At 22.1% G+C, this 16,757-nt stretch overlaps 3 protein-coding genes across 3 annotated transcripts; all 3 read right to left on the reverse strand.

Moving 5' to 3' along the window:
- Positions 1–2,577: 2,577 nt before the first annotated feature.
- On the reverse strand, positions 2,578–5,270 carry PBANKA_1400051 (BIR protein; the record flags this gene model as incomplete). The annotated part of the gene is made up of 3 exons (XM_034567309.1): positions 2,578–3,081; positions 3,194–5,113; positions 5,253–5,270. The coding sequence occupies 3 exons, from the start codon at positions 5,268–5,270 to the stop codon at positions 2,578–2,580; spliced, it is 2,442 nt and encodes an 813-aa protein (XP_034423818.1).
- A 2,963-nt stretch (positions 5,271–8,233) lies between these two features.
- PBANKA_1400061 (BIR protein) lies at positions 8,234–10,288 on the reverse strand (the record flags this gene model as incomplete). The annotated part of the gene is made up of 3 exons (XM_034567310.1): positions 8,234–8,662; positions 8,842–10,152; positions 10,274–10,288. 3 exons carry the CDS (start codon positions 10,286–10,288, stop codon positions 8,234–8,236), a joined length of 1,755 nt encoding a protein of 584 aa, XP_034423819.1.
- Positions 10,289–12,921: 2,633 nt separating this feature from the next.
- Positions 12,922–14,194, reverse strand: PBANKA_1400071 (BIR protein; the record flags this gene model as incomplete). The annotated part of the gene is made up of 3 exons (XM_034567311.1): positions 12,922–12,987; positions 13,091–14,041; positions 14,180–14,194. 3 exons carry the CDS (start codon positions 14,192–14,194, stop codon positions 12,922–12,924), a joined length of 1,032 nt encoding a protein of 343 aa, XP_034423820.1.
- Positions 14,195–16,757: the final 2,563 nt, after the last annotated feature.

The raw sequence follows: 16,757 nt of genomic DNA on the forward strand, positions 1-16,757 counted from the left end.
ATATGATGTTATATAGATATAAATCAGTGCATTGATTTATTTGTATTTTAAATATTAAAAACAATTTTGCTATATTAAATATAATGGTTCAAATAAACAAAAAATGCATAGAACAAATACAGTTTTATGTATTTAGAACAAATTGTTATATATTTTTTTTATGCATTTAAAATAAATTATATTAAAGTAAGAATAAAATATTAAATTTTGGTAAATTATAATTGAAGGATTATAAATGTGTAGATGCTTTAAAATAGAAGCAATATATAATTATAATATAATTTCATAGATATCAAATAATTTGCTTATATAAATTAAAATTAAACAAATTGTATAAGAACATATTTCTAATAATTTAATATTAAATAATAGAATTATTGTTTTACAACAATAATAGATAAAAAGGAAACTAAAAAAGAATAAAACATATATATTATTTAAAGCGTATTGCTTCAAGGAAACACTTTTTATTAATAAGAAAATGAATAAGAGGATATTTAGTTTGTATTGTCTTGTATGTCCTTTTGGATGTATCAATACATTTCTCTGAACAGAAAGTGAGTTATCAAAACAAAATATAAACTAATGTTTAGAAAATTATATAATAGTGGTTATTTACATTTTGTGACGTATATATTAACGCATATATACATTATTATATTTATTCTCTTATATGGTCGATCTAAGTTATCTGTATTAAGAAATAGAATCATTCGTGCTATCAAAAAAATAAAGAGAAGTACCAAAAAAAATGGTACAGAATATAAAAGCAAAACCCAATTAAATAATAACAATAATAACGATTCTATTGATGATAAAGATGATTATGAGTGTTATATATATATTATGAATATGATAAAACATATTATGAAGAGGATCATGAGTATTATATATATATTATGAATATGATAAAACATATTATGAAGAGAATTATGACAACGATTGCTATAAAAAATCAAACAACTACTGTGGTTGCTTTGGTTGATTATATAAATGTTAAAATAAACACAATTTATTTATTATAAATTGTTAATAGAAGACTTATATATTTACCTACATGGAAAATGTTTCGACTTATTTGCATTATTGTATATAATTTGTGAAAGAATGTTCCGAAAATAATTAATAATTGGGATGCGATAAATACGTTTGCTATAATCATAGTATTTATTACTTTTATGCGTATAGTTTTATAATATACACATATGTTTATATTTTATATAATGAAAGTAAAATTAGACAAATTTTCATCTTTTAAGTGTATTAATAGAATAACGCTATAAACAATTTCATAGATACACTACATTTGATTAATTGATTCAATAGTATTATGGTAATATATATATTTATGAAAACACATTTGACTCCATTATATATGTGTTTTTTATTCATAGTTTTCTTTCATGATTGTCTTTTATATGCATAACTTAAATAAAATTTTTTTTTTCGTAACGTTAGAACAAAATATTAATATATATAACATTCCTATATTCATAATTGGGTTCTTCATAGTTAAGTGGGAATAGTAATTCTATCAAATTGTATAAGACATAATCACTAAATTAAATTGCTACTATTATATGTTTTATTGTTTACTAATTTAAAAAAATAACAAACTCGGAACATATTTAATTGTACTATTTTACATGAAAATCACACCAAATATTTATAGAATTCAAATGTAATTAAAAATGACAAAAAACTTAAACATATTAAAAAAATGGTATGTACAAAAACAAATCTTACTAAAAAAATATTGGATATGTTTAGCATGAATATAAGAAAACGCCCTTTTAAAAATTAAAAAAGGCAAACAAAAACATGTATAATTTTAATTAATTAAAAAAGTATATAACTTGAAACATTTGTAAGATTTAATGGTTTTCTTATTACTATTATTATTCGATAAAAACCATATATTATATATAATAGCTTCCCTTTTTGCTCATTGGGATTTTTCAATAACTATTTTTAGGGCTATATTACTTCATATTTCCTTTATTTATTCCATTGTTTTATTTTATTTTTCATTTTCTCCATCTCCGAAATATGATGCAACTTCTTCATCTAATTCTCCATCTTCGTGTAGCCTACTTGAGTCCTCTTCATTTATTGGCCTTAATTCTTGTTTTTCAGCCGCCTTAGGTATTGGAGGGGGTACTATCTTGTTTATGTGTGTTCATTTCCTCTTCTTAAAAATACGGCCACTTCATCAACGATAATACCATTGGTTTCTCAGGTAAAGGATTTATCTAATTTAGTTTGACGTATTTTGGAAATTTCTATTAACATTGGATCGAATTCATCTATAAATTGGAGATCGGGAAAATCAGACTCCTAATCCGTATTTTCAAGTGATTTCTCTATCTAATGCCTTTTCTTTGTTTTTTTTAAGAATAAAAACTAAACAAATAACAAAATTAATTATTATAGACATATTTATATAATATGATCTATTTTTCTCGTTTCTTCTTATATTACACAACCCTGAGCCATAAACCCTGAATTTTAAACCCTTGAATTTAAAGTCAGATCCAAAGAATCTTGACACAAAACAAAAACTATTAATTATATTTATTATTCTAAACAATAGCCTTTTTTTTTATAAACATAAAAAATAAACAAAAATAAAATAACAAATGGTACAGAATCGGTCTTCATAAGTTTATGTATATTTAATAATGGATATTTTTCCCAATAAATGGAATTTATAAACTGTTTAGTCTTCTTTTTTTGAGTAGATGAATTTGTAACCTTTTTATCCTGTTTTTTTTGGGTAGATGAATTTTTAAGCTTTTTATTCCGCTTTTTTTGAGTAGATAAATTTGTAAGCTTTTCATCCTGCTTTTTTTGAGTAGATGAATTTGTAAGTCTTTCATCCTGCTTTTTTTGAGTAGATGAATTTGTAAACTTTTTATTCTGTTTTTTTTGAGTAGATGAATTTATAATTATTTGCACTTGTTTTTTTCGATCAGTTGTGTTTATAACTCTTTTTGTCGCTTCATTTACACCAAACATATTTATAACCTTTTTCATGTTTTTTTTTTTCTTCAATTCCTTTCTACATCCAAATGGAAAATACTAACATAAAATTATGAAAAAAATATATAGTTATTTGTTTTTTATGCATACACAAAATATGTAGTAATATGTATTTTTTAATTTTTTATTTAATAATTTTCTTTCTATTTACCTTATACATAAGTGCTAAAATAATGGGTATAGCAATAATTATAACTGAATATGCAACTAATTTGTATCCTTTAAATACACCTTCTGGAAATCCTATTTCAAATATGCCTTTTTCTACCTTGATTTTATCTACCTTGGTTTTAGAAGGAAGTTTTTCAATTTGTTGATCAGATGTTATATTGATAAAAACCTCTGTGGACTCTTTAGGAGTTAAACTTGGTATTGATTCTTCAGCTTTACTTATTTTGCCTTCACTTTCAGTTTCATTTATTTGGTCTTTACCTCCAGGTTTATTTTCTTGCCTTCCACCTTCAGCTTTTTTGTCACTAGCTTGTGTCGATGAAAGGGAGAGTGTTTCTGATGTATCATCAGAGGGAGTCGAATCACTTCCCGAGTCTTTGGGTTGAATGTTATTATCAACTGATGGTAATGTAACATTTACTTTATTTGGTTGAGTGATTAAATAATCAACAAACTCATTAAATGCAGAATAACCTTTTGTTAAGCTAGTTGATGTACTTCCATATAAACGCTGTCCATAATAAGTAAGGTTTTTATAAAAAGATGAAAGATGCAGTTTATAGAAATCATGTAAAAGTCCCTTTTCTGTGATTTTTTTTATAGTTTCATGGTTCATCGATGATTTTTCTGGTGTAGATGCAGGTTGTATCACATTCTCATTATCTTGTGATTCTATATTTGCCTGTGATTTTAACTGTGTTTCTGAGTCTTGTTCTGGTTGTGGTTCTGGTCCCTGCTGTGATTCTATCTGTGGTGATGATTCTGTCTGTGTTGGTAATTCTATTTGTGGTGTTAATTCTTTCTGTGGTTGTGATTCTGGATGCGGTAGTGGTTCTGGCGTCGGTGATAATTCTGGATTCGGTGGTGGTTCTGGCTGAGGTTTTATTCGAGTCATTTCTTGAGATATTTCTTGAGGTTGTGCTTGATCTTTCAATTTCGTTGATAAACTTTCTTTTGTTGGTTCTATAGACATTCCTTGGGATTCTCTACTATTTTCTTGTTCATTTCCTGGTATTTTTAATTCAACTTCTGAAAATGATGGTTCTTCTCTTTGGTTTGATGTTTGATCCACTGTACTTTTTAGCTTGGTGGGTTGCTCAATACTCTTCCCTTTGACTTTAGGATCTTTTGGCTCCTCTAGAGTGTTCTTTTCTTCCGGAATTTCTGAAGTCTTCTCAGATTGCAATTGATCCTTTGGATCATTAGAATCAAGTGTTTTCAAATTTTTCGTAGAATGTGAATCTATTTCTTTCATTGGTGTAAGTTCTAGAAGATGACTTTCTATATTTTTTTTTTTATCAGCATCATCCTTAATAGCAGAAGTTTTAAAGTCGTCATATATTTTTTTTAATTTTTCCAATAGAGGTAGATATGAATCATCTCCAGAAAAGGTCTTGTAAAGGTTTCTATATTGATTAAGACACTTTGCAGAATACTGACCAAGTTTCACAGGTCTTTTATTATTTTTTTTATAATATGCAATTGTATTACATATACGTTTAAGTAACATATACAATTCACTCATATACCTAAGATTAGGATATTTCACACCCCTTAGATCATTTATAATATGCCATTGTCTAAGATTACCCATATTTGTCTCTAAATATTTTTCATAAGCCGAACTTAAAGTCATTACATTTACGTTTTCATTGTTTCTTTTTTTGGCTATCTTAAATAATTTATGAGCTAACCACATCATAAAATGTTCATAATAACTGCTTTCTGTATTATAAAAATTCGTAAATAAAAACGCGCTCAAAGCACCAATACCTTCAGCCCTATTTAAGCATTGTTTGTTATCGGGGCAATATTGATGGTATTCTGGGGAATTTTTAATTTTCGTCTGTATGTCAGTATTACCATTCAAAAGCACATCGGCATCGATAAATAGCTCACACTAAGAAAATTATATATAAATTAATAAAAATATGTATTCATACAAAATTTATTGAATAAAATTTAATGTGATTTGTAGGCAAATCAAACACAATAAAATAAAGGATAGGCGCGTTTTATTTTAAAATAAAATTATTTACCACTGTTTCGTCGTCCATTGTAGTGGAATTTTGTTCTTAATATGTAGATTGGCATCATATAGTTTTTATATAAAATATATATACTGACAAAATATATACGTAAATGAGCATTCTAGATCACATTTATCGTATTAAACACATTAATTTTTTTAATAGGAATTTAAAATTAATATGGGATAATAATATTCCTTTATTAATATTATGTTTACTTTTATTACCATTTACTAAATTTTCTTAAATTATGATTGGCTTAATACATATTTAGCCATATGTATATATAATACAATTTATGCACAAAAACAATATTACTAATAATATTATACATAATTAATTTTATTATAAAATATTAAGGAATTTTATAATGAGCTTAAAAAATATATACTTAAACATATGCTTTAATATAGAACATAAACAACGTCATATATTTTATTATAATAAACAGTATTCTAAAACTTAAACACTGTACAAATATAAAAAATTAAGAAAGTTATTATTAGAATCCTTAAAAATATATTAAATTTTTATATACTTGTTTCTAATATTATATACCACCCTTTTATTTAATATACATAAATTCTTATCCATTTTAATGAGCCCGATAACTTTATTTTTATTCTTATATACTTCAATTTATAATTATACTTTATTGGGTAATTTTATAACCTATTATACGTATCATGCCCATTGCTAAAACAACAATTAGCACTGAATCCGTTTTATTAAACTATTTATAAGCTTAAATAAGCCTTTGAATGTAAATAATTTTTAAAATAATAATTAGTAAATATTAAATATTTATTATTCCTTTCTATTAATATTAAATATAAATAACTATTGATGCTCATTTTTAAGTATAATAGAAAACTATGCATAATTATATTGGTATATTGCACTTTGAGAGGAGAGATAATGGAAGTATGTTTTTTAATACAAGGATGTAGTCATATAAGATTTACCTATTCTACATAGTTTAATTATACCTTAAATTTTCTACCATTAAAGCTTTCAATTCATATATATATCAAAATTCTTCATTAAAAATGCCTTAAAATTATTTTCTAAATATATAGTTTACTTTTATATTTTGTAATAAGCTATATTTAGTTTTATGATGAAAAGCAATATTTTTAAGAATACTATAAAATTATTAATATTATTTTGTTTGGTACCGTTAATTCTAATATTGTCGCATTAATGCATACTTAAATAAGTGTTATAACATTTCATTTGATGTTTTATGCATATAATTTTAAACTTATTACAAGTTTAATAATATATATCAAGTATTGGAATCAAATTAATTTAATGATTTCATCGTATTTAATACGTTATCTATTGTTATTACTATTATGATGTCGTTTGTATATCAACGTATAGTACAACGAAACAATTAGTGCACTCAATAAAAATCCTTTAAATCAATAGAGAATATTTCCTATTTTATTGTTTTAAATTATATATTTTAGAAGGTATATCATATTGTAAAAACACTATATTTAAATTCTAGATTTATATTTTCTATATATATAGTAGCATAATAAAAATATTATTAGTTAAAATTAAATTAATTATTTCATACATTTTCTATATGCTTTGCATTAATATATATTTGTATATGCTTCCCAAATTTAACATATTTCTGTGCTTGGCCATTGATACAATATTATATATATTAGTAAAGTAACGCTAATTTTATATACCGAATTGTTTATAAGTATTATAGCAAACTATAACATTAAATTTTATTTATATATTTATATTTTAACTATTTTAAAATATAATTTATTTATACCTCAAAACTATAAAGTTTAAAAATTAATAGTGATTAATCTAATATATACCTTATCATAAATAAATTAAAGCGTATAAAGCAACTTCTATTATTACTAATTAATTTTAATACAAATGTAAAGGAAACACAAAAAGAAAATAGTAACTACAATTAAAACTTCAAAAATATTGTATATATAGTGCGATTTTTTTTGTATTACTAAAAATGGTAGATACATAAAACATCTTTTATAGATATCGTTGTAGTCTCGAATCTCAATCGATATTCCATGAATCTATATTTTATGATTATCTATTATAGATTGCAATATGTTTAATTAACATTAAAAATATACGCATTAACCTAAAGGCATATTATAATGTAGGCAATTGTTTCAAATGAATCTAATTATAATTTATATTCATTTATAAAAAAGCATGAGCGTCAATATTACTACCAATAAATAATTTTTATAAAATTAACTGCATTTCTCAAATTAAATTAATTATTTTAATATTTAAAAATATAATAGGCATGTTTTATATAAAAAACTATCCATTATCAAAGAAATTTTGTAAAATAAATGGAAAAATATATCAAAACAATTATTTTAAATAAGTGTACATATTTATAATTTCCAAAAAAACTAAACATGTTATATATTCATCCATTTATGTTTTTTTCTTAGATTGATGTACATGCTTCCTTTTAATCAAAATGCATTAATGTAAAAGATTTATATATAAACATATATTTTATATATATTTTTCAGCACCGTAATATTAGAAAATTTATGCTAATAAAACGATTTATTTTCATGAATGAGATTTATTTATTGTTTTCATTTTTCTTATAAAACTCAAAATATAAATTCAAAATTAGTTATTTTCAAATAGGCCATATCTTAATTATATCAATTCATGTCATCTGAATAATCTATTAACGATTTATTTCCTCTTTTTAATTTTTTTTCATTACTAAATAATTTTATAAACTAATATATTTTTAGAGTTATAGAAAAGGAAGTTATAATTGAAATCACATGAATCGATCATACGACACTGTTTTATATAGATTAATAAAATACACATATTATATATTACACAAAATACACTTTTTAATTGTTTATATAAGCCAAATTACTTATATTGAATTTTTAAGTCAGATCCAAAGAATCTGAACACAAAACAAAAACTATTAATTATATTTACTATTCTAAATAATAGCCTTTTCTTTTATAAACATAAAAAATAAACAACAAAAATAAAATAATAAATGGTACAGAATCGGTCTTCATAAGTTTGTGTATATTTAATAATGGATACTTTCCCCAATAAATGGAATTTTTAACCTTTTTATCCTGTTTTTTTTGAGTAGATGAATTTGTAACCTTTTTATCCTGTTTTTTTTGAGTAAATGAATTTTTAAACTTTTTGTCCTGTTTTTTTTGAGTAGATGAATTTTTAAACTTTTTGTCCTGTTTTTTTTGAGTAGATGAATTTATAATTATTTGCACTTGTTTTTTTCGATCAGTTGGGTTTATAACTCTTTTTGTCGTTTCATTTGCACCAAACATATTTATAGCCTTTTTCATGTTTTTTTTTTTCTTCAATTCCTTTCTCCATCCAAATGAAAAATACTAACATAAAATTATGAAAAATACTAACATAAAATTATGGAAAATACTAACATAAAATTATGAAAAATACTAGCATAAAATTATGAAAAATACTAACATAAAATTATGAAAAATATATAATATTTATAGTGAAGAAATATTTTTAAAATTATATACTTCACAGTTTTCTTTTTATTTACCTTGTACATAATAGCTAAAACAATGGGTATTAAAAGCATTATAATTGAAATTACAATTTTCTTGTATAAGTTGAGTGGATTGTCATCTATTTCTGTCGTTCCATTTCCTGTTACTTCGGTTACTGAATTTTCGCGTTTAATCACTAAATTTGGCACTGTTTTTTTAGAATCTTCTTCATTCTTTTGATCATATTTTTTTTTTTTAGATGATTCCTGAGGTAATTCTGATGTCCTAGTTTGTTCCGTAGAACTTGATGGTGATGAAGCTTCAGATGGAGTTTCTTGAGATGATAATGGGTCACCTCCTGGGCCTTTTTCCTCAGGTATACCATTATCGAATGTATAAGTTTTTATTGGTTTTTTTAACTCCCCATTCACATAATTAATCGTGTTATCAGCAAAATTTATAAATTTATCGTAAACATTTGTTAGCGCTGGCAACGACTTTTTATATAAGTTATTGCCAACATTAGTAAACATAATACTAAAAAATGAGCTATACGATTCAAATCTATTTTTAACAACATCTATATATCTCGAGGTATCTTTGCTTTTCTCAATATTTTTTTTTCCCTTAATTTGTCGGAGATCCACACTTTTAATTCTCCATGATTTTGTTGCTGCTTTACATAGTTTCTTACAATTATTTATTTCTTCTATATCTATAATTTGGGGAAGTTTATTTTGGATGTGATTATCATTTCTAAATTTCTGATAAGCATTTTTTAAAGTCAACAGTACATCACAATAATACTCATCTTCAAAAACCTTAATTTTTTTATTAACAAGTTGATTGGATTGTTTTTCCCAATTACTAGCAAAATTTGAAAAACTGGAGCAATTTGAAGGATCGTTGGTATATTTAGTAATTACATTACACAGATCATTAAGTAACCCATAAAGTTTATGCATTTCATCAATTTTAATATTCATTATGTTTTCTTTTTTATTGATTTGATCAATATGTTCGTTATAATATTCATCATATTTTATAAACGTGGTATCAAAATCTGACACGCTTCCGTAGTTCCCTGTTTTAATTAGTTTCATTTTATCACTTAACCATAGCATAATATACGTGATATATTCGTTATTTTTATTATCAGATTCTATATAATCATCTCCGGTGAATAAATTCTTAAGTAATAATGTAGTAACAGCGCTAACTATTTGACCGATAGTTCCACATTTTCCTTTCCCTGTTTCCTTGCTAATAGGACAATAAGCATTGTATATTTTAGTAGAGGTATGATTGTTCTCGAAAGAAAAATTATCAGGCAAAAATTCCTCAATACCTTCAAATGCTTTACACTAAGAACATATTATAAAAATTAATCAAATGGCTATTAATGATATATTATGAAATTTAAGTTAATTTATAAACAATGCAAAACAATAAAATAAAATTTATTTTATTAAAAAATAAGTATACCACATTGAGAGTCATTATGCTGGATTTTATTTTTAATCTGTAAACAATTTGTCATCATATTATTTTTATGTAATATATGTATTGAGACAAAGTAGGTTATTAATTGAAATTTCTATATAATTAATATATGTAGTTAAAGAAATTCTATTAATTTTAATACTAAATTAACATACAATAATAATAGTATTAAAAAGGTATTTAATTCTTATTTATGACAATCACTAAATTTACTTAAGCGGTTATTTGTTTAACATTTTTATCATATATATATGTAATACATTTTATACGTAGTACACCTTTCTTAAATAATATATTGAATAACTATATTGCACAAATTCATGGAATACCATAAAAAAATTGATTAAATTTGTTTGATATAATAATATATTTATATTATAGGTTTGCGCATGAAAATAAATATATATTCACTACTTTTTTAATAAAGGAGTTTTAAAACTTATGTTACTATAAACATATAAAGAATTAGAAATATATAATTACTATAACTGTTAATTTATTTTATTATTTGAATGTCAAATATTTATATATGTTATTATCCCATATTGGATGTTACATTTTTTAATATCATATCTAATAATATAAAACAAATTACTTATTTAAATTACAATATTTATAGAATAGATTAACACTACTATTTTTCTAAATAAATTATATGTAGTTCGTATTTATAATATAATTAATATATTATAAAGGAATTTTATAGTATATAATAACTTTATTTATACAAAAACACGCTTTATTAAATGTATCGTTTTAAAACTTGGATAATATAAAACTAATTTTAATTTATAAAAAAAGTCATATAAAATTCCTTTCATGTTGTTTACTTAAATTTTATAGGTTTATGATTTTAACATTTGCTTTTTATTTAGTAACGATAATAAACTTTTAGAAACAATATAACTGGTTTTTCCATTATAGTGCATATTTCTACTTATAATCTAAACATATTATATACTACATATTTTATAATAAAACATTTAATTCAATATAAAAAAACTATATTTTTAAGTAAACTATATAATTATTAATATTAGTTTGCTTGGTAACGTTAATTCTAATATTGCCACACTAAAAAAATACTTAGTTAAAGGCTATAATATTCATTTGATGCTTTGTGCATACTAGTTTAGTCTTATTACAAGTTTAATAATATATATAACTACTGTATATCCATGTAATATAATTAAATAAACATAATATATTAATCTAATATTATTATTGTTGTTACTAATGATATATCACTGTTTACTACAATGAAATAATTAATGTACTCAAGAGGAATAATTTAAACCATTTAATAATTTTCCTTTTTTCTGTGTTTTAAAGTATAATATTTTAAAACATATATATTATCTCGTAAAAACATTATATTTAAAATATATATTTATAAGTTTGTGTATATATAATAATCTAATATAAATATTATTAGTTCAAAGAAAATTAATTATTATATATTTTTTCTATATAATTTATATTAATATTTAATTATATGAAGTTTCGACAATAAAACAATATTAGTTATTGGTATAGTATTTTATTAGTTTATATGTATAGACATATAATAATAACGTATTCTATCTATCATATTATTTATAATTATTAGAACGAAATATAATTTGAAAATTTATTAATATACTTATATTTTATCTTTTAAATATTTTAAAATATAATTTATGTATACCACAAAACTATAAAACTTAAAAATTAATAGTGATTAATCTATGTTATACCTTATGATAAATAAATTAAAGCGTATAAACCAACTTCTATTAATACTAATTAATTTTAATACAAATATAAAGGAATCATAAAAAAGGAATAGTAACTACAATTAAAACTTAAAAAATGGTAGAAGCATAATAATATTTTATAGATGATATTGTATTGTCGATTCTCGATCGATATTTATGAATCCATATTTTATGACTACCTATCATATATTATTAATATGCTTAATTAACAATAAAAATATACACATTAACATGAAGGCATATTATAACGTAGAGGAATGTTCAATATTAATCGAATTATAATTTATACTCTGATATATAAAATTATTATACTGTTCGGTTATAAAAATGCAATTTAAATCAAAATAAATATGATACAAATCATAAGTTTTATTAAATAAAATTTTCATAAAATAAAGAAACATATTATGATATCCATAATTCAATATAGCTCTGGGTTAATAAATCTTATATAATAAATAATTATGATATATCATAGTATGGATTAATATATACAATGTAGACATTTTATTTTAATCATATTAAATCGGAATGAACACTCAATTATATATATTATAACTTATGAAAAAAATGTAATGTGGCCCTTTTCATATTAATGGCAGCATCCCTTTTTTGGTTGCATATTTAGACATCAGCTAGAGATTAAACATACAGGGGTGGCATATATATTTAATTAGTGTTCAAATTATAAAAAATAAATAAAGATATAATAATTAACCCTAACCCGGATATGGATCCTAAAACATAAAAACTATAAAAATTATGCAAAAGCTACTTCCCAATAGACAGTTTCTTAAAATATATAAATCATTATTACTATTCCTGGAATTATCACTACTCTTCGAATCACATATTAATGATTCATTTTCTTCTTTATATTTTTATTTTTTCTCTTAAATATTGCTTTTGAGCTCGTTTCCGAAATCCAAATAACGAATACTAATATAAAACGTTAAGAAACGTATTATATTTTTGTTAATGCTTGCATATATATAATAAAATAATTTATAAATATTATATTTTGAAATTCCTTATTATTTACCTTATAAGAAATTCCTAAAAAAAATGCTATTGCACCAAATATCGATAAAACTGTAAATAATTTGTTTCCTATCGATAAATTTGATGATGTAACTTCAGAAATCTGTTCTAATATTTGTACACTTTGTTCAGGATTTTGTTTAGAACTTTGTGCAGAACTTTGTAAATAAGTTTCTACAGTTTGTTTAGAAGTTTGTTTAGGACTTTGATCAGAAGTTTCTACAGTTTGTTTAGAAGTATGTTCAGAAAATTCTACAGAAATTTGTGTTGTTTTTGCCGTTGGAAGGAGTGGAAAATCTTTACAATTACCACCTTTACTAGTATAATAATTTTTAAAATTATTATAATCATTTGATAAAGTAGACAATAGTTCATTATAGGAACTATTACTAGTTATACTAGAATCTTTCTTAAGCTCGTCACATTTTGCAACAAATTTAATAGCATTTTGTGAGCAGTTAGAGCAATATGATGTTTTTTCATCAAAGTTAGTATACATTTCACATAATAATTTAAATGCTTCATAAAAATTAGATATAATATTACTATCCATATCCAAAAAATATTTTTTTTGATCTATAAGATCCTTATAGTTTGTATACCCCGTAACACCAGTTATAGTAGTTTTGTACTTATCATTATTTATATATGTAGTATAAAAATGTTGTAGATTGGTGATTCCTGGCACATTATTCTTTAGGTTTAACATATAACTTAACCATATCATAATGTAATCAACAATATTGATGTTATTATGATACTTAAGCAAAGAAGAACTTCCAAAGAATTCATTAAATAACAATAAACATACAGCATTAATTTTTTCGAGATCACCATTACACCTATTACTAGTACAATACTTTTTGAAATCTTCATCACTAATAAATTGATAATTTTTGTTTGTGTCTAATTTATCGGGAAACCAACTCCTTACAAAAAGGAACCTTCTACACTAAAAAAAACATTTAAAAGCAATTATTATAAATGTGCATTATTGAAAATTTTATTAAAATAAAGTTTAATGACATTTATTTGTAATACAATATTAAAAAATGTAAAGGAAATTATTAGTATTAAAAAATGCATATACCACATGGTCATCCATTATAATGGGATTTTATTTTTGATTTTTAAATTGAATAGAATAATGCTGTTTTATATACACTGTCCCAAATATGTGACGCAAACACTTTAGCCCTATGTATAACAATTGTCTGTAATTAAATATATAAGTTTTTCAATAATTAAATTAATATAGAGTAATAAAATAATATTATTACTAAAGAAACGTTATATTCCTGTTTATCAAAATTAGCTAAATTACCTTAAATAGATGGTTGTTTAATAAAATTTTGATTAAATATAGATTTGATGCATTTTATACAAAAAATACTATTATTAATAAAATATCGTATAAATTTATTATAAAAATGAATATACCTTTATAATGAATTTAAAGTATGATTGAACAGAGAAAAGGAATATATTTATATTTTATGTTTTAATGATTGCTCTTCTAAAACTTAAATACTGTATAAATCTGAAAAATAAAAAGTTCTATTATTACTAGAATCCTTAAAATCATATAAATAATAGTTTTTTTTAATATATTAAATTTTTATATACTTATTTTTTATAATATATAATATAGTTCTTTCTAAAATTATAACTTTTACAAAATAAATTGCATTGTTCCCTTTTTTAATTGCATATACATAATTTTAATATAGTTTTTAATGAATAAAGATAAATTAATAATCCATTTTAATGAATCATATAACTATTTTTATTCCTATATACTTCAATTTAAAAAATACATTATTGGGTGATTTATAATATAGTTTGCACATATTTTCCTCGGTTTAAAACGATAATTATCACTGAAAACGTATTTATTATGTTATTTATAAGCTTAAATAAGTCTTTGAATGCATATTGTTTTTAAAATAACACTTAGTAAATATTAAATATTAACAAATAAATAAATGTTGGTGCAAATTATAAAGTATAATAGAAAACTATATGTATTAGGTTGGTATATTGCACTTTGAGAGGAGAGATAAGGGAAGTATGTTTTGTAAGACAAATCTATAATCATATAAAATTTACTTATTCTCATAGTTTAATTATATTTTATATTTTCTACCACTAAAACTTTCAATTAATGTATACATTAAAAATAACTTATAATTATTACTTTTCTAAATATATAGTTAGCTTTTTAATTTTAATAAATAATATTGTACTATATGTTTTATAATAAACTATATTTTTAAGTAAACTATAGAATTATTATTATTATTTTGCTTGGTAATGTTAGTTTTAATATTATCACATTAAAGGTATACTTAGTTAAAGTCTATAATATTTCATTTGATTTTTTGTTCATACAATTTTATTCTTATTACAAGTTTAATAATATATATAATTAATATATATCAACGCATTCAAATCAAATGAATTTAACACTTTATCTATTGTTATTACTATTATTATTGTTACTGCTATATCACTGTATAGTACAATGCGATAATTAATGCACTCAAGAGGGATACTTTAAACCAATTAGTAATTTCTTTGTTTCATTGTTTTAAAGTATACCATTTTAGAACATATATATTTAAATTACATATTTATTAATTTATATATTATAACCTAATAAAAATATTATTAATTCAAATTAAATTAATTATTACATACCTGTTCTATAAACTTTGCATTAATATATAATGTATATGTTTCCCAAATTTAACATATTTCAGTTTTAATCATTGATACAATATTATATATATTAGAACAATAACATTAATTTTATATACCAAGTCGTTTATAAGTATTATAGCAAGCTATAACATTAAATTTTATTTATATATTTATATTTTAACTATTTTAAAATATAATTTATTTATACCTCAAAACTATCAAATTTATAAATTAATAATGATTAATCTATTATTATACCTTATGATAAATTAAAGCATATAAAGCAACTCCTATTATTACTAATTAATTTTAATACAGATGTAAAGGAAATACAAGAAGAGAATAGTAACTACAATTAAAACTTCAAAAATATTGCATATATAATGCGATTTGTTATATTACAAAAAATGTTAGATGTATAACAGGCTTTTTATAGATAATGTTGTATTCTCGAATATCGATCGATATTTTATGATTATCTATTATATATTGGTAATATGCTTAATTAATCTTAAAAACACATATTAATATGAATATATATAGTGTAGACAATTGTTCCAGATGAATCGATTTATAATTTATACCTTCATATATAATAATATTATACTGCTCGGTTATTAAAATATAATTTAAATTAAAATAAATATGATACTAAGTTTTACTAAATAAAATGATTCATCAAATAAAGAAACATGTTGTGTTATACATAATTTGATATAACTATAGATTAAAAAAAATTATATAATAGGCAATTATGATATAGCATAATATGAATTCATATATATCCAATATCTATATTAATATATACAATATAGACATTTTTTTTAATCATGTTAAATCGCCATGAACATTCAATTATATATATTATAACTTATGAAAAAATGTGATGTGGCCCTTTTCATATTAATGGAAGTACCCCTTTGGGGGCGCATATTTGGACTTCATCTCGATATTAAGCATACGGA

This window comes from Plasmodium berghei, assembly GCF_900002375.2.
Source record: "Plasmodium berghei ANKA genome assembly, chromosome: 14".
NCBI classification, from domain to species: domain Eukaryota; phylum Apicomplexa; class Aconoidasida; order Haemosporida; family Plasmodiidae; genus Plasmodium; species Plasmodium berghei.